We start from the raw sequence: 25,069 nt of genomic DNA, 5'->3' as shown, positions 1-25,069 counted from the left end.
TCTACTGGTCCCCTTCTCGTGACTGTACCCATCTTATTCTCAGTCTCCCTGCGTCCTATTACAGTACCCAGCATGTGCACGATAGAGCATGGTGAACGTCTGTTGAATGGATGAATAAATGGATACCTGGCCTCTCCCACCTGTGCCCTTGCCCAGCGCCTGCTGTCTGGTTACCATTTACAAATGAGCTTGGCTCCCTCAGTTCTGGTGTTTCCTTACCTCCATGTTCCATGTCTACTTCAATCCCAGAGTAACTGTTTATACCAGAGCTCGTGCAGCCCATAATTAGGGCGAGAACAAGTGAGAGACTCATAGCTACTCTGGGCCCAGCACTTCCCATTCTTTAACCCTAACGGTAGCAACAAGTATTTGCTACCAGTACATAATGGTGTATTTGCTACACGGTAGATAACAAGTATTTGCCACGGTAGATAACAAGTCATTATTATCACCTTCATCTTACAGCTAAGAAAACTGAGGCTCTGAGAGGTTGAAAGTGACTTTCCCAAGGTCACACAGCTAGGGGGTGACTGAGCCAAAACTGGAATCACAGAATCTGACTCCATGAGCTCCAGCCTTTCCTGCTGGGCCCTGTGCTCAGCCATTAAAAGAGACAGGAGCTTGGTGAGTGGCTGCTTTGTGTTCTTTTGTGCGATGGTGAGTCCATGTGCGCACAGCAGGGGACACAGGAGAGGCTCAGGAAAACAAAGTTTATTATACTCACAGGTCCTAGAGACAGGAAACATGGTATGCCTTGCAGGGCCACCGGGGAAGACACCAGGGTGGTCAGGAGCCAGAAGACAAGAGTGAGGGCAAGGTTTAAACCACAGCCTTCCTTGGTGTTTCTGTGGAAAAGCAAGGTGGGGCAGGGTGAACAGTTTAGGATTGGCTGGTTTGAATAATTTCAGCAGGCTCTAGGCTACAGGGGTGGTCCCTAGTTGCCTGGCGCCTGGCCCCGGGGTGATGAACGCAGACAGACATTGTCTCCTGGGGTGTATGGGTCAGATAAGGAAGGGCTCTGATTGGTTAGTTTGCTAATCAAATGCTCTAGGGATCCAATTCTTAGAGATAACAAAAGGCCCAGCCTGAAGCATTTTCTTTTTTTTAATGTTTGTTTGTTTGTTTCTGTTTTGTTTTTTTGAGAGAGATTCTCACTTACTCTATCACCCAGACTGGAGTGCAGCGCTATGAACAAGGCTTAATGCAGTCTTCACTTCCTGGGCTCAAGCCATCCTCCCACCTTAGCCTCCTGGGTAGCTGGGGCCACAGGCATGCACCGCTACACCCAGCAAATTAAAACAAAATTGGGGTAGGAACAGGGTCTCACCCTGCTGCCCAGGCTGGTTTCAAACTCCTAGGCTCAAGTGACTCTCCTACCTTGGCCTCCCAAAGTGCTGGGATTACTACGCCTGGNCGGGGTCCCTGCCGCACCCCGGCCACCGCCGTCCCCTCGAGCGCGCTGCCGGGCGAGGGTCGCGCTTCTGGGGCCCAAGGCCCCCCGCGGCCACGCTGGGCAGTTCGGCTCTGAAGCCGGGCTGCGCCGGGACCCAGCGCGTCCCTTTCAGGGCGAGTTTTCCCGTCGAGGGAGCCCGCCCGGCTGTGAGTGCCCCTTGCAGACCCCGGTGCCTCCGTCGAGAGGAGGGAAACGTGCTGGGCCCCCGCGCCCGCCGCGCCCGGGACGGCCCACGGCGGTGTTGACAGTTGTGTGTGTAGCCCGGGAGCTGGGCTGGGACCCTTCTCTTGGGTTTGCGTTCACGGCCTCAGCCTGACACCAGGAATACATCCCTTTTCCGCCAGTTCAGACTGGAAACCCAACTTAGGTGTCCTGGCATTTGCTTAAACGTGCAGGTGTCACCATCACAATATTTTCTCCACGCCGATGATGCGAAGTGATTGTTTCCCTTTTGAGCAAGAGAACGCGCAGATCCGGATATCTGTTTTTGCCGAAGCTGCAGGCACCGGTTTGGTGGGGAAGCACCGTGTTCACGTTCATCCCGGTGGACGGCGACTGCCTGCCGCCATCCTCGTCAGGAGCCCACACAGGGGTGCTGTTTGTCCGCTTTTGCCTCGTTTCCCGGAGTCGAGAAAGAGCTTAGCGTTCATTTGAGTTTGGATCTAGTTCTGCAGGTCGCATTCTTAACCGCTATTTTATTTCTTGTGCCTGAGAAGCTTCAGCAAATGAAAATGGACCTTGGCTTGCCAAGCATATCTTTTCAAACAGCCTCTTGAGGCAGTCGGTTGGTTAGCAAGACAGACGTGCCTTTTCTGTTAGAAGTTTTCTTGTTAGTGACCTTAATGAACTCTTACTAGTGTCTAGGCTTCTTGAGCCCTGAGAGCAGCATTTAAGGCAGATTTTCTTTCTTTCTTTTGTTTTTGAGACAGGGTCTCGCTCTGTCACCTGGGCTGGAGTGCAGTGGCGCAGTCACAGCCCGCTGCAGCCTCGACCTCCCGGGCTAAAGCGATCCATCGGCCCACCTCAGATCTGGCTTTTGTTTTCACCAATGAAAAGTTAACTGGGAACATTTGTGTAGGAGAGATGCCTTTTTTCTCATAACAGAAACTAGTTATTTTCTTTTTTGCTTATAGTACTTTTGGGTTATTCTGGAAAAATGTCTGCGAAGAGTAGGTAGTAACGGTAGGAAATGTGAGATCAACACATCTGAACAAGGAATTTCCTGGAACCTAAAAGTGGCCCTGAGGGTAGACCAGCAATAATGCCCCATTTTTTTCCCATCGATGTATGTATCTTATATACACTGTATTTTCAGGGTTTTTCCCTTGGCTCACGTTTATTTTGCCCCCTCCCCTTTAAATGTCTCTTTAGTAGTCGCTTCGTAGACACGTCTTAAGTATCTTTTAACAGCTGTTACCTTTCCTTGCTTCTAATTTTGGTAATTAAAAAATCTTTCTAGTTCATGAATATTTTGGTAATTTTGATCGTGATTACTGACAATTTTCAGACATGTGTAGCACAGTAAGTGAGGGAAATGAATCCTTGGAGAGAACCTCTTTATCGAGTCTAAGATTAGCCCCATTCGCTTAAGTGGTGCTTTCTCTTTCCAAGTGAGTGAGTTTCTGGTTAAAACTGAGTGTAGCTCTGCTGATAAACTACCAGGATTGAGAGGGTTCTCAAAGTTGAAATGGATTTTAAGGCTCACTGAAAAGAACCCCTTCCTTTTGTAGCTAAAGAAACTGGGTGGGGCCTGGCGATGAAGATCATGGTCCACCTAGTGGCAGAGTCTGGACGGGTGCGTTTAACCTGGCCTGAATTCTCCCAGTTTCCAGTAGGTAGCCATCATTTCCAGTATATTATAAGTGGACCAAGACTGTGTGAGTCAGGAGACATAGTGTGTCCTGGGAGATTTATTGGAAAACTGGAATGAACTTCAAAAATTAACATTATGTGGGGCATGGTGGCTCACACCTGTAATCCCAGCACTTTGGGAGGCCAAGGCAGGATCGCTTGAGTTCGGGAGTTCAAGACCAGCCTGGGCAACATAGTGAGACCGCATCTCTACCAAAAAAAAAAAAAACAGACATAGAGTTGTTGTTGCTGTGTGGCCCAGGCTGGTCTTGAACTCCTGGCCTCAAGTGATCCTCCTGCCTTGGCTTCCCAAAGCCCTGGGATTACAGGTGTGAGCCACCATGCCTGGCCTGGGGGACGGGGAATGCTTCAATTCTTCTCTGAGAAGTACATCCTGGAAAATATGTGTAACTGAAATTGTACTTAAAATGACTAAAGATACCTCAAAACAACTTTGCAAATAACGTGTTCATTAAAATAGGAAACCTTAGGCTCCTACTCTTTATTTTAATGTTTGTAAAGGCTTCTAAGGATTCTTTTTTGTTTTAGAAGAAAGGAATCTGGGGAAGGAGATTAGATTTTGGTGTGCATCTGGAGCAATCATTCAGTTGTTGATTAACTATCTTCTATGTAAAGCCTAAGCCCTGGGGGAACACAGTTTGGCCTCGAGCTGGGTCCTTGACTGCCAGGGGGACAGTCTGTTGAGAAAGACAAATAAAAACAGATCATTACAGCATTAGGAAACTAAGGGAGTAAAAGACTTGCCCTCCTTCTGTGCCATTGACTGTGCTGTTCATAATGCTTCTGTTGAATATACTGTTAGCCTCTAAAACAGCTGTCTCCTGAAGAATGAGTGGAGCGTCAGTGCGTACTGTGTACAGCCAGTTCCTCCAGGCCCGGCACTGGGTGCGCACTGTGTGCAGCCAGTTCCTCCAGGCCCGGCACTGGGTGCGCACTGTGTGCAGCCAGTTCCTCCAGGCCCGGGGTTTTCATTGCTGCTGGACAGGCTGCTAAGATGCTCCTATGGGAGACTTGGGTGCTATTCTTTACAGCTTAAGGAAGTAACTTGTCTTTTATATACTTCACACCTTTCATGAAAATAATCATTTTTGTCTTTTTAGGTCGTATTTTGGGAATAAATCAGGGTAAAGATAACTTTAAACACTATAGTGTCTGACTTTGAAACTTCATAGAGCCTTTCTGTTTTTTCCTTCTTTCCTTTTTTTTTCTTTTTTTTGAGACAGGGTCTCACGCTGTTGTCACTCAGGCTGGAGTGCAGTGTCATGATCTCAGCTCACTGCAACCTCCGCCTCCTGAGTTCAAGTGATTCTCCTGCCTTAGCCTCCTGAGTAGCTGGGATTACAGGCGCCCACCACCACGCCCAGCTAACTTTTGTATTTTTAGTAAAGATGGTTTCACCATGTTGGCCAGGATAGTCTTGAACTCCTGACCTCAGGTGATCCAACCGCCTCAGCCTCCCAAAGTGCTGGGATTACAAATGTGAGCCACCACACCCGGCCAAACCTAGTTTCTTATATTAAAAAAATCTTTCCGGCCAGGCGCGGTGGCACAAGCCTGTAATCCCAGCACTTTGGGAGGCTGAGGCAGGCGGATCACGAGGGCAGGAGATTGAGACCATCCTGGCTAACACGGTGAAACTCCGTCTCTACTAAAAAAAATACAAAAAATTAGCCGGGCGTGGCGGTGGGCGCCTGTAGTCCCAGCTACTGGGGAGGCTGAGGCAGGAGAATGGTGTGAACCTGGGAGACGGAGCTTGCAGTGAGCCGAGATCGTGCCACTGCACTCCTGCCTGGGCGACAGAGGGAGACTCCGTCTCAAAAAAAAAAAAAAAAAATCTTTCCCCTCTGCCTGAACGTTTCTACTTTTAGATTTATTAGGATAAGCTTTTAAATGTGAAACATTCCAGGATATATGAAAGAGGTATCATTTATTTGCTGGAGTGAATTAAATCGTGATTTTCCCTATACACGGAAATAATCTACACAGACACAATGGAGGTTTTTATTGTGAAGAGGGTCTGGGGTAGGACAGGCATAGGAAGAGGTCTCGTAAATAGGAGGGGTGATGATGAGGGGTCACTGAGAACCTCGCTGGGAAGTAGAGAAGGAGTCAAAAGATAAGAGCCACTAGGTTAATTTTACTATTAACAATATCTAAATTTATCATTTTTATTTTTTATTATTTTGAGACAGTCTTGCTCTGTCACCCAGTCTAGAGTACAGTGGCATAATCTTGGCTCACTGCAACCTCTGCCTCCCGAGTTCAAGCGATTCCTCTGCCTCAGCCTCCCGAGTAGCTGGGATTACAAGCATCTGCCACCGCGCCCAGCTAATTTTTGTATTTTTAGTCGAGTTGGGGTATCACCATTGTGGCCAGGCTGGTCTCGAACTCCTGACCTCGTGATCCACCCGCCTTGGCCTCCCAAAGTACTGGGATTACAGGCATGAGCCACTGCACCTGGCCACTAAATTTATCATTTGCATGTTTATTCAATAGGAATATGCACTGGTAGAAATCCATGAGTTTGCAATCTTTGTGGCAAAGATGTTTATATTTAGTAATGTATCTTAGAAGCTGATTTTAAAATTTTGGATGGGGAGACAGAAGTCGAACTTATGGCAGTACTTGAAAATAGGAATTTTAAAAGTTTTTATAAAGAGTGATACTAAAATTGGGCCAGGCGCGGTGGCTCACGCGTGTAATCCCAGCACTTTGGGAGGCCAAGGCAGGTGGATCATGAGGCCAGGAGATCGAGACCATCCTGGCTATGGATGAAAACCATAGCCCGTGTCTACTAAAAATACAAAAAAATTAGCCGGGCGAGGTGGCGGGCGCCTGTAGTCCCAGCTACTCAGGAGGCTGACGCAGGAGAATGGCGTGAACCCGGGAGGTGGAGCTTGCAGTGAGCGGAGATTGCACCACTGCACTCCAGCCTGGGCAACAGAGTGAAACTCCATCTCAAAAAAAAAAAATTTTTTTTAACCAAATGAGATTGGCAATGATGTTAGAGTAACGTCATCTTTATGTAGGTCACACCATCTTTTTTCTGTCTCAAGAAGTTCATGACATTGATTATTTATTTGCCCTTACCATGAGAATCAATCCTACCATGGTAAATCAAGGTGATTTTGCTCATTTTTTTTTGGAGGTTTTAAATAATGCCATCTAAGTCATATGTTCACATATTGCCTTTTTTTTTAAAATACATGTATTGCTTTGTAAATGACTTCTCTCCAACTATATTTGTGGGTTTTTGAGAACTGAACTTGGCTTGCTTTTTTTCCTGTATTGCCCACAGTCTAGTACAGCTGTTGAACGTTGAATCAGTAAGTTGTTCTGTTAAAAGGGAGAATAGGTATGTCTTTACAAAAATATTCAACAGTAGACTTTGTGTCTTAAGCTGTGATTTCTCTTAGGTACTGAAGAAAACTAAAACTCAAGAGTATTTTTTTTCTTTCCATATTCCGTTCTTTTTTGTTTTTTTGAGACAGAATCTTGCTCTGTTTCCCAGGCTGGAGTGCAGTGGTGCAATCTCTGCTCACTGCAACCTCCATGTCCCAGGTTCAAGTGATTCTCCTGCCTCAGCCTCCCGAGTAGCTGGGATTACAGGCATGTGCCATCACGCCCGGCTAATTTTTGTATTTTTTGTAGAGATGGGACGGGGTTTCACCATGTTGGCCAGACTGGTCTTGAACTCCTGACCTCAAGTGATCTGCCCACCTCGGCCTCCCAAAGTGCTGGGATTACAGGCATGAACCACTGTGCCCAGCCTCATATTCCATTCTCTTGAGCAGTTTTTCTCTTAGGCACTGTATCATTAAAAAGCTGGAAGTGATAAGAGAAAATTGTATTTCCTGGTTTATAAGGGATATAATGGATTCCATTTTCAACTATGGAAAATTAACAAAAATTGAAGTTAATATTATAGGTAGTAGTGGTCTTTGGAGGAAGGATTTGGACTCATGCAGTGGATCTGCCTTGTATATCTGTCCACAAACTTGGGCTCCCAGTTCCTTGAAATTAGTTGTCCCATATTCCTGGTCTGTGTCCTATCACCTGATGTAGAGCCATGTATGTTATATTGCCTTTGGCCTTAGATACAAACCTTTATCAGATTTGAAGTGTTCATGTTTTGTTTCTTTAAGTTCTAGGAAAGATGACTTCACTGTTCTGCTGTGCCACAGCTAACAGCTGAACTTGGATGTAGGACCAGCAGCAGAGCTGGAAAGAAACTAGCCCTTAATAATGCTTCTATCTCTTCATTTCATTGCAGAACAAAGAGTAGAAGATGTCCGACTTATTCGAGAGCAGCATCCAACCAAAATTCCGGTAGGTAGTCTCAGGCCTCGGTTTCAGTCACAAATGTACACAGGGGAGAGCACTGCATAAGTGCATCCACTTGACAGGGTTTTTATAGGAATCACCAGACAGCCAAACCCTGGGTGTCAGTTTCACAACCTAGAAGGAGGTATCCTTTTTTTTAAGAGACAGGGTCTCACTCTGTTTCCCAGGCTGGAGTGCAGTGTTGCAATCATAGCTCACTGCAGTCTCAGCCACCTTGTGCTCAAGCAGTCCTCCCTCCTCGGCCTCCTGAGTATCTGGGACTAGAGGTGAACGCCACCATCCCTGGCTAATTTTTTTAAGTTTTTTTGTAGAGACAGGGTTTTGCTGTGTTACCCAGGCTGATCTCAAACTCCTGGGCTCAAATGATCCTCCACCTTGATCTCTCAAAGTGTTGGGATTATAGGCATGAGCCAGTGGCTGGCCTCAGGATCCAAGATTTCTGTACTGCCTCTAATTTCTGCTACCACTTAAACTCAGGCAGGTGGAGCCTACACACTGATATTTCCTTGTGGATATCACACTTCTGAACAGGCCTGCTAGATAAAGCTTTCAAACTTACCAGGGAAGGTGATGACAGCTTGACTCAGCCTTACACAGAACCCTATGTAGGTCTCACACAATGGAACAATGTACAAATAAGCATTTTTCTTTCCCAAAGAAGCATGCAAAGATTTCCCATTCCTGCCACTCAACTTCTCTTTGTTATGATAGGGTAGAAGAATTACCGTATATAGAGAAGATGTCTGCAGCGCTCAGTAAACACAGACGCTAATGAGACTCAGAGGCTCATCTGTGGTCAGATATTATAGCAGTTTAGAATTAAAAAACAAAATATTTTGCTCAATGGAAAGGAAGTATGGTGAGGAGCTGACGAATTTTTTATTTATTTATGAGACGGAGTGTCGCTCTGTCGCCCAGACTAGAGTATAGTGGTGCAATCTTGGCTCACTGCAAGCTCCGCTTCCTGGGTTCACGCCATTCTCCTGCCTCAGCCTCCTGAGTAGCTGGGAGTACAGGCACGTGCCGCCACGCCCAGCTAATTTTTGTATTTTTAGTAGAGATGGGGTTTTACCATGTTGGCCAGGATGGTCTTGATCTCTTGACCTCATGAGCCACCCGCCTCCGCCTCCCAAAGTGCTGGGATTACAGGTGTGAGTCATCACGCTGGCCTGATGGATTTATTTAAATTAATAATATGAAACTATATTTGTTCCCTGTGTAGTTCAAATACATATATATATGTAATTTATTTTTTAAGGCGGAGTCTCGCTCTGTCACCCAGGCTGGAGTGCAGTGGCATAATCTCGTCTCACTGCAAGCTCCGCCTCCCGGGTTCACGCCATTCTCCTGCCTCAGCCTCCCGAGTAGCTGGGACTACAGGCACCCGCCACCTCGCCCGGCTAGCTTTTTTTTTTTTTTTTTTTTTTTTTTCTAGTAGAGATGGGGTTTCACCATGTTAGCCAGGATGGTCTCGATCTTCTGACCTCGTGATCCGCCCGCCTCAGCCTCTCAAAGGGCTGAGATTACAGGCGTGAGCTACCGCACCCAGCCTCAAATTCTTGTATTTTTAACCTCATTTAAAGAAATATTTTCTCAAAATGAAAGTACCAGGTCATTATGCACAAAACTTTGTCTTTAGAACCATCTAATAATGGACTCTACTCACCTTGTCAAATATAATTTTTTCATGTCTCTAGTGTGGAAAAACATTGAGCATATTACTATAATTAGGAACTTACACATTTATTAAAACACATGCATTTACTTTATTTATTTATCTATTTATTTATTTTAATGGATGAGAGGTTTTTATGTTGCCCAGGTTGGCCTCGAACGCATAGTCTCGCCTCTGTATGCGCCAGGACAACCATTCAGAGCCACCGCGGCTCCCGAAACACATGCATTTACTTTATTTATTTATCTATTTATTTATTTTAATGGATGAGAGGTTTTTATGTTGCCCAGGTTGGCCTCGAACGCATAGTCTCGCCTCTGTATGCGCCAGGACAACCATTCAGAGCCACCGGGGCTCCCGAAACACATGCATTTACTTTCATTAGAACTTCAGCCATGTCTCAGGATATGGTAGTTCTGGAATTGAGAGTGTCAGGTGTTTTGTGCTTGACGCTAGCTCCCAGCCTCTCTGCTTCGGTAAGGCTTGAGGTCTTTTTCTGACTAGGTATGTGTTTTTCATTGTTCCAAAATTGATACACAAAGGATACATAGCAAAGTATTTCCCCACTTCCTACCTGGTGGCAGCCGTGTCGTCTCTCGTGTACCGTATGTTGTAAGGGGTAGATGTCTAAGCTAGCAAATGATCACTCTTCACAGGAGAGCTACGAGGAAAGTAATGAATGTGCTTTTTCAAAGCCCATTTTGGCTTGTGCTAGTTAGAATGTAGGAGGCATTTTATCTGTTTTTCATTGTTGATGACTATTTTACTCATTTGTTTATTGGAGACAGTCTAGCTCTATGCCCTAGGCTGGAGTGCAGGGGTGCAATCTCAGCTCACTGCAACCTCCGCCTCCCAGGTTCAAGTGATTCTCATGTCTCAGCATCCCAAGTAGCTGGGATTACAGGCACCTGCCGCCACACCTGGATAATATTTGTATTTTTAGTAGAGACGGGGTTTTGCCATGTTGACCAGGCTAGTCTCGAACTCCTGACCTCAGGTGATCTGCTCGCCTCACCCTCCCAAAGTGCTGGGATTACAGGCGTGTGCCACCATGCCCAGCCTGATGACTTTTTTTTTTTCTGAGGTGGAACGTCACTCTGTTTCCCAGGCTGGAGTGCAGTGGCACGATCTCCACTCGTGGAGGCTCACTGCAAGCTCCACCTCCCGGGTTCATGCCTTTCTCCTGCCTCAGCCTCCCGAGTAGCTGGGATTATAGGCGCCCGCCTCCATGCCCGGCTAATTTTTTTTGTATTTTTAGTAGAGACAGGGTTTCACCGCGTTAGCCAGAATAGTCTTGATCTCCTGATGACTATTTTAAAATCACTTTCGGCTTCCTTTCCAGGTGATAATAGAACGATACAAGGGTGAGAAGCAGCTTCCTGTCCTGGATAAAACAAAGTTCCTTGTACCTGACCATGTCAACATGAGTGAGCTCATCAAGATAATTAGGTATTCAGCCACTTTTGTTTTATAATAAATTTCCTTTGAGTAACTTCTTATTCTTTCTGAAACTTACAGATAAATCTTTAGTTCTGGTTAAAATCTTCAAAAAAATCTTTTTCAGCTGAATTCAGTTCTGATTAAAACCATTTCGACTTAAAACTATAAAATGTTTCTTTTTCTGAGGTTTTATATTTCTTACTTGCTAGACTTCAAATCCAGTTTCTTTTATCATAACATCTAAGGTAGATGTTTCCTGTTGAAAATCAATGTTACAAGTTATTAAGGTTTTGTACAGCAAAGCTAAAGAGAATGTGGACTGAGAGTGGCAAAAAATGGCACAGGCTTAGATCTTAGAATAGTTTAGAAACTGTATTTGAACTGCTTTCTCACATTAGACACTGTAACAGCTATTCAGACCGCATACTAAAGTCAGCCTAAAGTGTAATCTTTCAGTGATTACAGCTCATGTCAGTATAATCAAAGGAAATGTCCTGTGCTTTATGAGAAGTATTGGATTCAAGAGCATCTAGAAAATTTTCATATTTTATTGATCAGAGTGGGTGATATTTTAACACATGCTTCATCCTTCTGGTATTGTTGTCAATATTTCTTCATGTTGTTTTCTTTCGATAGAAGGCGCTTACAGCTCAATGCTAATCAAGCCTTCTTCCTGTTGGTGAACGGCCACAGCATGGTCAGCGTCTCCACACCAATCTCAGAGGTGTATGAGAGTGAGAAGGATGAAGATGGATTCCTGTACATGGTCTATGCCTCCCAGGAGACGTTCGGGATGAAATTGTCAGTGTAAAACTAGAAAAATGCATCTATTCTAGAATTTTTTAAACCCTTACCAAGGAAAAAAAAGGGATGTTACCAACTGAGATGGATCAGTTCATCTAATCACAGATCATCCAACAGTAGTGTTCCCACCTAGGAGTGTTAGGAAGTTGTGTTTGTGTTTCAGGCAGAAAACTGAGCTCCAAGTGAGCACATTCAGCTTTGGAAACTATATTATTTAATGTAGGCTAGCTTGTTTTCAGATTTTAAAAATTTAAAAATAAAATACTTTGCATTCTAAGTTGCCAATAAAATACACCTTCAAGTTATTTTAATGCTCTCTTCTCACTAATAGGAACTTGCAATTCCAGGAGTAATTTAAAGGCTTTCAGAGAGACCCTGAGTCTTCTCTTCAGGTTCACAGAACCCGCCACCTTTTCGGGTAGAAGTTTTCTACTCAGCTAGAGAGATCTCCCTAAGAGGATCTTTAGGCCTGAGTTGTGAAGCGTAACCCCCGCAAAATGCATTTGCCATCAGAGTTGGCACAAACGCAGGGTAAACGAGGTGTGTGTCAGAAAACGGCCCTGCCTGTAAACTGCTGAAGGTCCCCAGCTCCTAACAGAACCCAAAGTCCACACTCCTGCAGGGGCAGACATTGCGGGTTTGTTCTCTAGATAGTTACACACAGAAAGACACCACTCAAAAGGAAACTTGAATAATTTGTAACTTTGATCTAGTTTCTGAAAAGACCCTGGAGAAAGAGTGGCATTTCTTCTGTTTCAGGTTTTGAGTTCAAACTGGTGCCTGTGTTGTTACAGAAAGCAGCAGAGTACCAGTGTCATTCTGGAAGACAGCGGTAGAAACCACAAAATGGTGTAACTGAAAGCATTAACATTCAGACACTCGCTTCTGCCTTCTGGCTTAAAGCTATGGATGATTCACGTTTTTTTAATGTTAAATGTATAACTCAATATTACTGAAAAGGTTCCCACATTTTGAATAGTAGTTGTCACTGTTAGGTCAGCCAGCCATCAGAATTCTCCCACACTAAGTGCATGTCAGTTGTGGAGAACACATAGCAAAAAGAGCCATACGCTCTTTACAGATACTAATGTCAAGAGTTAAACCTCCTCAGGTTCAACCTGTGATAAAAGACCAGTGCTTCCCACTACCTGCATGGGGTTCGCTATTTATAATTTTCTTGGGAGTATCACAGGAAAATCACAATTATACCACTTTAGACCCTATGTGTAGCAGGTCACAACGTACCCTTATGTGTTTAGATGTGTATGGAATACCTGTATACATTAGTGAAAGCTGTTTACTGTAACGGGGAAAACCAGATTCCTTGCATCTGGGCCCTCTACTGATTGTTAAAGGAGTTCCTGTCACCTGCTCTCCCCCAGTGCATGCGTCTGTCCACCTGGCTAACTTTTAATATGTGTATTTTTACATTATGTAAATTCTTAACTGGCCTGTCTCGTTTAGACTGTATACATCATATCTGACATTATTGTAACTACTGTGTGATCAGTAAGATTCCTATAAGAAATACTGCTTTTTTTTTAAAAAAAAAAAAAAAAAAAGTAACATGCTGAGGGGTGACCTATATCCCATGTGAGTGGTCACTTTATTTATAGGATCTTTAAAACAAGTACATTTTTAATGAACTAAGTTGAATAAAGGCACAATTAAAACTGTCATCAAAGCTCAGTTTAATGGGATCCGTTTTGAGACTTGGATCCCCAGTTTGCACTTTCCAGAGCAAAGCAGGTCCTTGTATTCCCAAGGAGGGGCATCCAGGCTGGTCCTCTCGTGCTGAGGGGGCACTCACATGGAGGAGCACCACCCTCTGAGGGCCTCTGCCTTGTCAAGGGCACCCTCCCCACCTTGGCCAAGGCCCTGCCACCAGGTCTAGCCTTTATAAACCGAAGAAGTCCTCTTGAGAACTCACGTGTCACGGGCTATGAGGATGGATGCGAATTGACTCACGTGTTTTGTGGGAATAAACACCGAACAACCTACTGCTGTAAACCAACCACCACCATAAATACCAGGGGTGTGTGTGTGGTTAAGAAAGTGTACCCTCGGGGGACATGGGGAGCTGCTGGCACCGTGTACAGATGCAGCACACACACACACACTTCAGCACTCAGACCAGACAAAAAGTGGCCAGCCTCCTCATCTAGGGAACTCTGAGCCCAGCTCCAGTTTAAGTAGGCACCTGAAAGTCTGTTGAAAAATACAAGAGTGACATGAGACAACTGCCTTCCCAGCCCAGGTGCTCCACAGAAGCAGCTTGTCCCTTGTCCTGTCTTCAGAGCTCCCCGTGGGTGCTGTGTCCCCACTTACTTCCCTGACGTCACCAGAGCACATGCTCAGTATGTTGCCACCTCTCAAATCCAGAAGGGTGTGGTCTTAGATGCCATGGGAGTGATTCTGTATGTTGCCGAGTCAGTCACAGGCTGGTGTAGCAGCTGGTGGCTTTTGTCATTGTGTCACCCCCCTCTGCAGCAGGCCTGCTCCCTCCCTGAAAGTCACTTCTGGGTAGGGCCACATTCCCAAGGTATCTGAGATCCATTCATGCTAACTTTCATTTTTATGGAAACTCATGGTGAAACATCTTTAACCCCAAATCAGGAATTTACATCTTTGTCATTAGCAGGGACACTTTAAAAAAAAAAATACAGGCCGGGCACGGTGGCTCACACCTGTAATCCCAGCACTTTGATAGGCCGAGGCAGGCGGATCACGAGGTCAGGGGATCAAGACAATCCTGGCTAACACGGCGAAACCCCGTCTCTACTAAAAAAATATGAAAAAGTTGCTGGGCGTGATGGCGGGTGCCTGTAAGCCCAGCTACTCGGGAGGCTGAGGCAGGAGAATGGCGTGGAGCTTGCAGTGAGCGGAGATCACGCCACTGCACTCCAGCCTGGGCAACAGAGCGAGACTCCATCTCAAAAAAAAACACTTGGCCAGGTGTGGTGGCTCACGCCGGTAATACCAGCACTTTGGGAGGCTGAGGCGGGCGGATCACCTGAGGTCCAGAGTTCAAGACCAGCCTGACCAACATGGAGAAGCCCAAGTCTACTGAAAAATACAAAAGTAGCCAGGCGTGATGGCGGATGCCTGTAATCCCAGCTACTCGGGAGGCTGAGGCAGGAGAATCGCTTGAACCCCGGAGGTTGGCGTGAGCCGAGATCGTGCCATCACATTTCAGCCTGGGCAACAAGAGTGAAACTCCATCTCAAAAGAAAACAACAAAACTTGGCACCTTGATAGAGAACGAATGGATTTAAAGTCAGGTATCCCTTTTGTAAATCTGAGAGGGTAGAAAGGATGGAACCCCTAGTTTGGAGATTCAGACTGATCTGAAAAGGTGTGTGGCTTCATATTCTGAGACAAAGACCTAGTGAAATCAAACACAGAGCCTTTTTTAAAATTTTATTTTCAGTACATTAAATTTACTCATAAAACATTCTAAAATGTACAATTTGTCCTTTTAACAAAGTATAATAAAACATAAAACCCCAAAACAGAATACTTGACATTTACAATTCAAAATCAAATTAGCAGAATATTAAATATTTACAAAACTATATCTTTTAAAAATATTTATAAAGTTACATGCAATTTTGTAGAATTGACAAAAGAATGGCTCAAAAATGGGAGAATTTTCCTTCATTCCTAAAAAGAAAATATGTCCAATAGAAGCTGTGAAGGTATCTTGAGTACACAAGGTGTCCAGTTTCAGTACCAAAGCCTTCTCTTTTTGTGCACGTAAGACTCATACATGTGATGAGGGCTTGTTACAACGCACGTGAGGCCGCAGCTGATGGCCACTGCCCCCTTCCTTGGTGAACAGTGGAGCAATGTTGACCTTTGGCCTCAACCAGCACAGTATATGGTTTTCTAGAATATTGCGAGTGTTGATTAAAGATGCTTTCATTCAGACCCTTGGGACTTTTCAGCAAATTCGCCTCTTCAGAACCCATGGCGTTCATGCCACCTGACTCATTCTTTGGGAGTCACCTGCATGCTGGAAATGACAGCCACCCCCGCTCAGGTCGCACAGGACTCTCCTCTGGGACAGCAGTCGAGTCAAGCAGGGAGACGGCTTTCCTCACAACCTTGAAGACCTCGGCATGCGGTACCATCAGTCATCACGGCGTACGAGCAGGGCATACAACAAAACGCTGGGAAGCAGGAAGAGTGACAAGAAAATGACGGGGAGCAAGGAGGGTGCAACCCGGTTCCCATTTGGCAAGTGCCTAAAGCCCCGCTCAGCCCCTGTTCAGATGGAAGGCGTTCCAGCCGGGTGACGTTTAGGCAAAGTCACTACCCCGCCCACTACTGTGCCCCAACACAGAGTCTGTGGTAGAAACTAACTGTGCTGACTCTGGGCAATAAAGGACCTAGAATTCTAAGAACTGAATGAAGAATACGGGACCTACTAACACCCCTACATGAACAAGCTGACTCCTGTAATCTTCTGGAGATGACACATGATGCTGGTTTTTCAAATACCCAATCACATATATGCATTCAAGAAAATACCTTGTCTTTATTTTTATTACAAGTGCTAGCTCCCATTTCCTCAGTGCTCTCCAGCAATGAGATTTTATGTTAAACACCTTCCAACGGTCAATATTACCATGAAATCAACATTAGAAAATAAGGTAGAAAACTGAGTGTTTTGCTTAAAAAATAAAACGAAGGATTAAATAGCTGTTGTATCCCAACATCACGTTCTGCTTCCATCTCCACATTCCACTTTCCCCATTCTTGGAGATTAAAAAAACCGGGTTAGAAACTTTAATATCTGACAGACTACAAAGGGCAAAGACGTGGCACATGGCCAGTGCCACACCTACCTGGTTGCCACAGCATTCTGAAACAGACCACAATTTCAGGAAAATGACTAAGTACTTGAAAGGGTATGTTCTGTGTTTTCAGATGAGGAAGTCTGATGAACGCAAGATGCTCTTCAGGCGCGCCAACCTCGGGTGCTTTTGGAGAGATGCGTCCGAGCTCACTGCTGGCAAATTCTCTCAAGTCCAAGCCTGCGGCTCCCTCATGGAGAGGCCCTCACGGATGGGCGGTTCCATCTTCTCCGCACTGTGTAGTTCCTATTTACAGCTCACGATTCTCGACTTCGGACAGCCTCCCTGGAGATGTCACACTGCCCATGCACGTTCAAGACGCCCGGAAGCTCCGCAGAGACCTCCGCTGCTGGGAACACAGCCGGGACAATGTTGGAACTCGTTTACCTCAACGCTGAATGGCAGGCTTCAAGTTGAAAAGTTTGTTTTAATGTTTTGCTGGATTTAAGGTTAACCTCTAATTCTTATCAAAATAGTTACATGGGTAACAACAGACGCTTTCATTCCCCTATACTGACCACTAAACAAAAATTTTAATGTTTTTTTCCTTTTGTTATGAGACGGTTTTCAACCATTTCAGTGTTGAAATACGATTTATTTAAAATACTTCTTTGTTTAAAAAACCAAAAAATTTAAAAGTTTGGCTTTCAGCACATATCCAGGCCACTGGAATGGCCTTCAGAAATATTAAAATCGTAAACATCAGTGAACACACTAAGTCTTCCCTTAACGTAATATGAGAAGGTCCAGTCTAGTACTCTTTAAGGCAAAGTTGTGTCAGTTCTCATTATTTTGACATTTTGTAGTGTTTATAATTTAAAAGATCAACGTAACATTCCCCTAAATAGCTGTTGTAATAAGCATCACCATTACTTCAACACTGTAATACTGTGTACCATGAGGAGAGAGAGGAGGTCTGTTAATTCTGCATTGCATAGAAATAAAATTCAACTAAAATAAAACTAACACATTCTACGAAAAGCCTGTCATAAAAAAATGTAACAACTTTCTGCTTTAGTTTCTATGAAGTTAGGAACTGCTCTTAAAATTGAACCCTCACATCACAATGCCTCATTCAAGGGTATTCTTTTGATTTACATCAATTTTTCATGAGGCTGATTGTCCCATTTTAAGAATGGTCTGAATATTTTAATTTTTTTAAAAATAAATATCCAACTGCAAAATCCCTGGCAAGATTTTACTGCTCAGTATTTTAACACTGACGACTTTAGCATTTTAGATGAGTATTGTTTGAGCAGAAAATTCCCTTTAACCTTGAAGATTTAAGTCTGTCAATTTCCGACAAAAGGCTTTCATTTCCGTGGGTGGAAATTTAGAGGTCTACACTGAGGACTTTTATTACTACCTGACCAAAACCAGACTGGCACAGATCTCGTAGCTCTCGGGTGTGTGGCCTCTTCCAGAGTCCTACCACTTCCCACTGTTTTCCAAGTAATTTTTAACGGAATTAACTATCAATACACAGCCTAATACGAAAGAAGTTGACAGGAGAAAATTCCCAATCTTTTGCTGACAAATGACAGGACTGTATCATTGTTGAAATGTCTGTCTCAGATGCGAATCCGCTAGCGATAAGCCTCGGGGTTGGAGGTTCTTGGGGAGCCCGTGGGAGATAAAGCAACTTGCAAACTCTGCTAAGGACGTGCAGCATCCTCACAGCCACTCACAGAGCCGCGCTGTCGCCGAGCCCCCTCGAGGGGTGATTTGTAGTGGAAGACGGGGCTCGAAGCCACTGACCGGCTGGGAAGAAAGATACTCTCAACGCTCTGACGACTATGGATTCTCTGGGACTTGGACCCTTAGAAATTAAGTTGTTGCGAGTAAACTATTTCTATTTAATAATGTAGTTTAGATTTATTTGCAGAAAAAATTAAAAACCTGAAACTGCTACAACTGCTTGGAGGAGGGAAGGAAATACTAAAATCTCTGTTGTGTCCTAAGTCGAGTAGCCTGCTGGTGCTGACTCTTTAAATATGGATTATTGGAGTCTCTTGCACTGACTGTTCTCAGAGGAGTTTGGCTCCCAGAACCGCAGAGATTTACATCAGGATACATTCTTCTGTAGTGCAATCCTTAAAAATCCCAGAGATTAGTGCTAATCACTTTAGGAACAGAACAAAACAAAGTCGACATTTTCCCTAGCCCAGGGGTGTCAAGAGTCCGGCGGGTGGAGCTCCACCTGGAGAACTCCAAGCTCAGTTCTCGATTCAGACCACGTGTAGCTGCCCTGGAATTGACGTGTGAGCCTAGGAGGGCCAAGGATGGCAATGCTCTTCGGGAGACATGGGGTCTCTGCACTGCAACCAAACGTGTAGGTGGCCGACTTCACCGGCCACAGAGATGCCCACTAGGCAAGTTCTGACACCAAGCTCCAATATAGGGTTTTGGCAATAAACCGAGTTTGATGCACTTCTACGCTAGATTTTTCTATCCAGTCTAGGAAAAGTAAAGCACCTTTGGATTAAAAAGATTAAGCTCAACAGCAACTAGACTTCTCAGTTTTGTATTTAATTTTCCTTAAGTCTCCATGGCTTAATAATGTTCTGTTGCCAGAGAAAAATATCAATCTGTGGAGTCCAGACTTTCTGCTGGAGGGGCGTATTTCAACCTAAAAGTACCTAGAGAGAGGGGAAAAAAGAGGTCAAATTGGAATGACTGTAGAATCACCACCATCCACCAATCTGTCCAGTCATTTCCAGAGCCACTGGGCAAGATTCTGGTGCTGGAAATCTAGGGCACCCATCCTGTTTCCACTCCCTTCCTGCCCCTGCAAAATGGGAGCTAATATTACAAGTTGATCAAATCAGACTGGGGTGAAATGACTCAGGAAGAGTTACCAATCTTTTTTTTTTTTTTTTTTTGAGACGGAGTCTAGCTCTGTCGCCCAGGCTGGGGTGCAGTGGCGCGATCTCGGCTCACTGCAAGCTCCACCTCCCGGGTTCACGCCATTCTCCTGCCTCAGCCTCCCGAGTAGCTGGGACTACAGGCGCCCGCCACCTCGCCCAGCTAATTTTTTGTATCTTTACTAGAGACGGGGTTTCACCATGTTAGCCAGGATGGTCTCGATCTCCTGACCTCATGATCCACCCGCCTCGGCCTCCCAAAGTGCTGGGATTACAGGCGTGAGCCACCGTGCCTGACCACCAATCTTTTTCTTTAGGAGCTTTCTCTGGGAGTCAGGCTCTGCACACGTCGGGCAGGCTGCTCTAACATGGGTCCTTTCACTAGTTGAGAGCAGGTGAGCGCTGGCGAGTGCCCCGTGCCTCTGGAGATACAGCCGGCTTTATGAAGGGAGGCACAGACCCACCGGGCCCACGTGGCAGAGTGCCCGTCAACCCACCTCGCCTGCAGGCCTGCTGAGTCAGCAGGTGTGTTTCTAAAAACTGTCCAGGTGACTGTGATGTACAAGCAGGTCTGAGAATCACAGATCTACTGCAACCCTCAGAAGCAACTGGAAGTCTGCAGTCATCAAGTGACTTTGGCAAGGTGGCACCATGAGTTGTCAGAGTTGGGACCCACTTTCCCAGTCCCCAGTTTCCAAAAGAGACAGCAAGAAGAAACCTATTATAATAACTACATCAGACATCCACTGGGATTTGACTAAAGGAGACAAAAAAATAGTGGAGATAAAACAGGAGGGAACGGAAGATGCAGCACAGCACGGCCGAGGGGTGACAGCCCCCCACACCCACAGCCGCGCCGGCAGGGAGGGGCAGAGGGGACAGCGAGCCCCACCCCAGAGGGTCCAGACTGAGGAGGCACCGCAGCCTGAGACCCAGTGTAAGCCAGGGGGTAGCACTGAATCCCTCACGCTCGCGCTCCGGGCTCGAAGCAAGACATGGCAGCCCAGGGAGGCCCTGTCCACACTGCCTAAGCACCTTCTAGAACAAGAGGCCGTCTGAAATCATCATGACCGTTTCACACCCAACAGCAGCCCTTCTGGGGACCTCACAGCCTATCATGAAGCTTTCCACGCGCTTTCAAAAAGCATTCGAAAAATTATTTGCTTTACAAAGAAATAATTTTACTCTTCATAAAAACCAAGCATTTGTGTGCATTGGTCCTGCGGGAGCCTGGTGGGCGCGGCCATGGCGCGCGCTTACCTGGCCGGTTGAAGTCCATGGACGGCTGTTTGCAGTCCTGGGCGCGGTGACCAGTGGCCCCGCAGTTGTAACAAGACAGGTTCCCGCTCTTTTTGTGACTGGAACCATTGCTACTGCCCACCAGTCCTTGGGTCTGGTACACCCCTGCTGTCCCCGCCATGAAGTTCTGCATGGCTGGCACGGCAAACGTGGACTGCCCGCTCAGGACAGGGTCTGGGGTCCCACTGCTGCTGTAGGGGGCGTGTACCACAGGGAAGGTGGAGCCACCGCCGTACTGCTGGGCGCTGACGTAGCCGCTGCTGCACATGGGACTGAAGGGCAAGAACGGGAAGGTGAACACGGACGGACCGGAGAACGGGTGCTGGAAGTAGTTGGCGTAGCTGACAGTCAGGCCACTTGAGCCGCAGCTGCCACTGCAGCCACAGGACGTGCACACGATGCAGCCCGGCGGGGGTGGGGCGGGCTGCGGGGGTGCCGGGGGCTGCTGATGGTGGTGGTGGTGGTGGTGGTTCGGATTCGAGGCAGGAATGTTTCCTGTGGAGCCGCCACCACCACTGCTGCTATAGAAACTGCTTTCAGGGACGGAGGACAGCGCCGGGCTGGAGCTGGGGGCTGGGCAGCTGGGCAACGTGGCCATGTTGGCAAAGGACGTGGAGGGGTGGCTGCTGGGAGAGGCAGTGTTGCTGTTTGCACAGAAGCCACCCTGCAGGGGGCCCACTGGCATACTGCTCATTGCAGAAAAGGCAACTTTGGTGTTGGCTGTATACAGAGCAGTCCGGGGGTTTATTATTGCAGGGGGCACACTTATTTGCACATTATTAGGACAGGAGGTTTGCCCAGAAATGGCAGAATCAGCAGGAACAGATGATGACAGCAGCAGTTTGATGGGCGGACGGGCGGCGTGGAGGACTGTGCTGGGCGTCCCTGTGGCGGCCGTGCTGGTCTCCACCACCAGGGCTGGTTGCTGTGCTGTCTTCAGCACCCTGTCCAGTGTGGATGCATGCACGACTTTGGCCCGGGGACCAAAGGAGACCGTGGGTGACATGGAGCTGCTCTCTGAAAGCCCAGAGAGGACCTGCACAGGCTGGTGGGGTGCAGACGCGGGCAGCACGTCCATCATGGCGCTGCCAAAGCTCTTGTCCACCTTCATGCTGCTTCTTGGTCCAGATCCTTTATTCCTTTCTTCTAGAGACAAAAGTGAGTGCACAGAAGACGAGAGGAGCTTCATGTCCGCGCTGCCTCTTTCCGGCTTGTGCACGGAATTCAGCATGCGGATGGGTGCGATGTGTGAGGCTGTGCTCAGCATCTGTGGGGGCAGGGGGTGGTGGCCTGATGGATTGGAGCTGGCCTCATTCTGCACAGGGAGAACCTGGGCCGTGGGTCTGGCGGAACTGGAAGTGAAGTGATTCAGGAGCATCACCGGCTTCTCCTTGTCGGAGCTCTCCAAGTGAATCTCCACACCTAGAGAGGGAAACAGAGTGGTCAGTGCCATTCCACACCCGGGCCAGGTGGAGCCAGCGGCGCGCACGTGCCCTTACGTCTGTCATTCTCTTCGGCGCTGTCGGAGCTCTCTTCCCGGGCCTGCACCCCCATGGGGCTGGAGGAGGAGCTGGAGTACTCGGAGGAGCTGCCTTCCCGGGGCAGCTGGTGATGAGGCTGCTCCACTTCCACCCGCAGCTCTGCAGAAAAGGGCCAGAGGAGCGGCCATCAGCCAGTGCCCCTGCAGCTCAGCCCCGCCCCGTGCCCTGCATCACACTGTCGGCGGGTGCTCCTTCCAGGGGCACGCAGGGCTCTTAAGACTCAGAAAAAGAACGTGCCGGCCCAGGCCGCACGATGACGGATGCAGCAGAGATTCAAATGGCAGTGCTACTCAACACCCCCTCAGCAAGGGCCCTACCTGACCCCACCATCAACCCCAGAACAAAGCCCTGTGAAGGGAACCCCCAGCGCACCACCAGGAACCATCACAACACTATGCCACGCCCCCTCTCATGAGGCCGGCCGAGTCACAGAGATCTTTTCAGTCAAATCACCACTTAAAATCCATCCTGGCAGGTTTTTTTTTTTTCCTCTCCCAAGCCGCTGCTCCTCCTGCTATTTCTATTGTCAAGAAAACCTGGCTCCTCTCGTGAGACAACAGAGCAAGCGCGCCAGGTGTCCCACCCTTTCTCAGAGGGGAGGATGAAAACCAAATTGCGGAGATTGCGGGTCCCCTAGAGCAGGAAGGTCCGTGGAGAACCATGTCACCGATGGATCAACAAAAAGGCACTGACTGAAACGTGGCCTGCGGCACCGGTCCTGGGAAGGGAGGAGGCTACTCCCCTCTCATTTCTGCTCGCCCTACACACTCGCTCTCACTGTGGCAGTTTCTGGACCTGATCCTTTTGCCCAAGCAACTTCAGAGAGGTGACTGCCCTCTAGCTCCTAAGCCAACTGTCCCTTCGATTTTCTTATGGCAGAGACTATAACAGTTAAAATAATGGAAAATGAGGATAAAGATTCACAAATGTAAAAGTCAAATAGGTGTGATTTGAAGTTTAATGATCACAAAGAACACAAGGCCCTCCCTGTGTGTGAGTAACCCACCTGCCCGGCACACCGGCCCTCCCTGTGTGTGAGTAACCCACCTGCCCAGCACACCGGCCCTCCCTGTGTGTGAGTAACCCATCTGCCCAGCACACCCTTGTTCACCTGCTGCATGGCTGCCCCGCCCCGACTGCACGGGCCCAACGTGGCTGGTGGGGGGCACTCGAGCCACACCACTGCTGGTGACCAGCGACGGCGCCGAGGGGTTCAGACACCGTCTCTCTGACTTCTCCCTGTGAAATAATCAAGCACAGGAACAAGTGAGCACCGCCTCCCGGTGCGGCTTCACACGCAGCTTCGAGGCGGGCCTACTCCACACCACAGGGCAATTCCCTCCAGGCCATCAAGGCAAGGAAGGAAATCATTCTGATTGGTCAAATTTACTATAAAGGTCCTTTCCTGTCAAACCTAAGACACATTTGTAGAACTTTAAAAGCATGACTAGGCCGGGCGCAGTGGCTCAAGCCTGTAATCCCAGCACTTTGGGAGGCCGAGGTGGGCAGATCACCTGAGGTTGGGAGTTCGAGATCAGCCTGGCCAATATGGTAAAACCCCGTCTCTACTAAAAATACAAAAAATTAGCTGGGCGTGGTGGCATGTGCCTGTAATCCCAGCTACTGGGGAGACTGAGGCAAGAGAATCGCTTGAACCTGAGAGGCAGAGGTTGCAGTGAGCCAAGATTGCACCACCGCACTCCAGCCTGGGCACGACAGAGCGAGACTCCATCTCAAAAAAAATAAAATAAAATAAATGAAATAAATAAATAAAAGCGTGACTAAGGACTGGATCAGCAAGAGAAAGTAATCCAATCACTGGTATTTAGCACGGGAAGCCCTAGCACTCCATTTGGCCCGTGAGAAATGGAAATAAATGCAGGTTCCAAAACCCACTTCGCACTCACTTTTCCAGCTCCAGCTGGGTCTTGAGCTTCTTCTTTGCCCCCATGGTGAGAGACTCAAATTTATTCAGATCTTCTTCAGTAAGGCTCAAAAACTTTCACAGAAAAAACAAATTACAAAGTTACTGAGACGTAAGTAGGACTCTGAGAACAAAGAACTTGGAGTTGAATTCAGTACATTTATTCTACCTCTGGGATATATGCAAACAGACCCAGGGGAATTCGGCAGTCACAGGCTGGGGAATCCTAGACCGTTTACTTGCTAAATGACTTGGTGTCAACGGTTCAACTCCAAGACATGGTTCTGAGCAAGAGTGTCCCCAGCCCCTCTAAGGCAACTTCTGTGCAGGCCGTGTAGATGGGTGCACCACCTCACAGGCTGCTGGCTCCGCCAAAGGCACCCACTTGCCCTCTGCTCTGCGAGTACATACCAGCAGGTACATGCTTGGGGACAGGTGACTAAAGAAAACATCTCACACAATCACAGTTTCAACCGCCATGGAGATGCGAGTTATGATGCGTGCCACCCTCCCTCCCCAGGACAGCCCCATCATAACGCAGTCCCTTCAGAACTCACCACCCTCTGCGGGATGGTCTTTTTTTTTTTTTTTTTTGGGACAGAGTCTCACTCTGTCACCCAGGCTGGAGTGCAGTGGTGCGATCTTGGCTCACTGCAACCTCCGCCTCCCGGGTTCAAGCAATTCTCTGCCTCAGCCTCCCGAGTAGCTGGGGTTACAGGCACCCGCCACCACGTCCGGCTAATTTTTGTATTTTTAGTAGAGACGGGGTTTCACCATGTTGGCCAGGCTTGTCTTGAACTCCTGACCTGAGATGATCCACCTGCCTTGGGCTCCCAAAGTGCCGGGATTACAGGCGTGAGCCACCACGCCCGGCCAGGGATGATAGCAACTTTGTCAGGTAGCAAGTGATCCAGAAAAGCAGATACCATCCACACTGAATGGTTGTGTGGCTACTCCATTGCGCAGGCTGCTGCTACACACACACACCAGCCTC

At 47.3% G+C, this 25,069-nt stretch overlaps 2 protein-coding genes across 5 annotated transcripts in view; one reads left to right on the top strand and one right to left on the bottom strand.

The window, feature by feature from the left end:
* The window catches only part of MAP1LC3B (microtubule associated protein 1 light chain 3 beta), a 20,802-nt gene extending 7,535 nt beyond the window's left edge, over window positions 1–13,267 (top strand). Inside the window, exons 2-4 of the mRNA XM_017860271.1 lie at window positions 7,614–7,654; window positions 10,687–10,793; window positions 11,421–13,267. Coding sequence (XP_017715760.1) covers window positions 7,614–7,654; window positions 10,687–10,793; window positions 11,421–11,595 — 323 coding nt within the window. The 3' untranslated portion in view covers window positions 11,596–13,267. The remainder of the gene's footprint in view (window positions 1–7,613; window positions 7,655–10,686; window positions 10,794–11,420) is intronic.
* Window positions 13,268–14,992: 1,725 nt separating this feature from the next.
* The window catches only part of ZCCHC14 (zinc finger CCHC-type containing 14), an 86,289-nt gene continuing 76,212 nt past the window's right edge, over window positions 14,993–25,069 (bottom strand). For 2 of the 4 annotated variants that reach the window (XM_017860247.1, XM_017860265.1), the window contains 4 exons: window positions 24,059–24,150; window positions 23,263–23,390; window positions 22,110–22,250; window positions 20,471–22,032 (listed from right to left, as the gene is read on the bottom strand). In XM_017860247.1, coding sequence (XP_017715736.1) covers window positions 20,477–22,032; window positions 22,110–22,250; window positions 23,263–23,390; window positions 24,059–24,150 — 1,917 coding nt within the window. In that variant the 3' untranslated portion in view covers window positions 20,471–20,476. Of the gene's footprint in view, window positions 19,087–20,470; window positions 22,033–22,109; window positions 22,251–23,262; window positions 23,391–24,058; window positions 24,151–25,069 lie in introns of those variants that run through there. The other 2 variants (XR_001882997.1, XM_017860254.1) reach the window with 2 other exon arrangements.

The sequence above is a fragment of the Rhinopithecus bieti genome, unplaced genomic scaffold, assembly GCF_001698545.2.
Source record: "Rhinopithecus bieti isolate Rb0 unplaced genomic scaffold, ASM169854v2 scaffold_1618, whole genome shotgun sequence".
NCBI lineage: Eukaryota > Metazoa > Chordata > Mammalia > Primates > Cercopithecidae > Rhinopithecus > Rhinopithecus bieti.
This window is presented reverse-complemented; position numbering and strand designations above follow the sequence as displayed.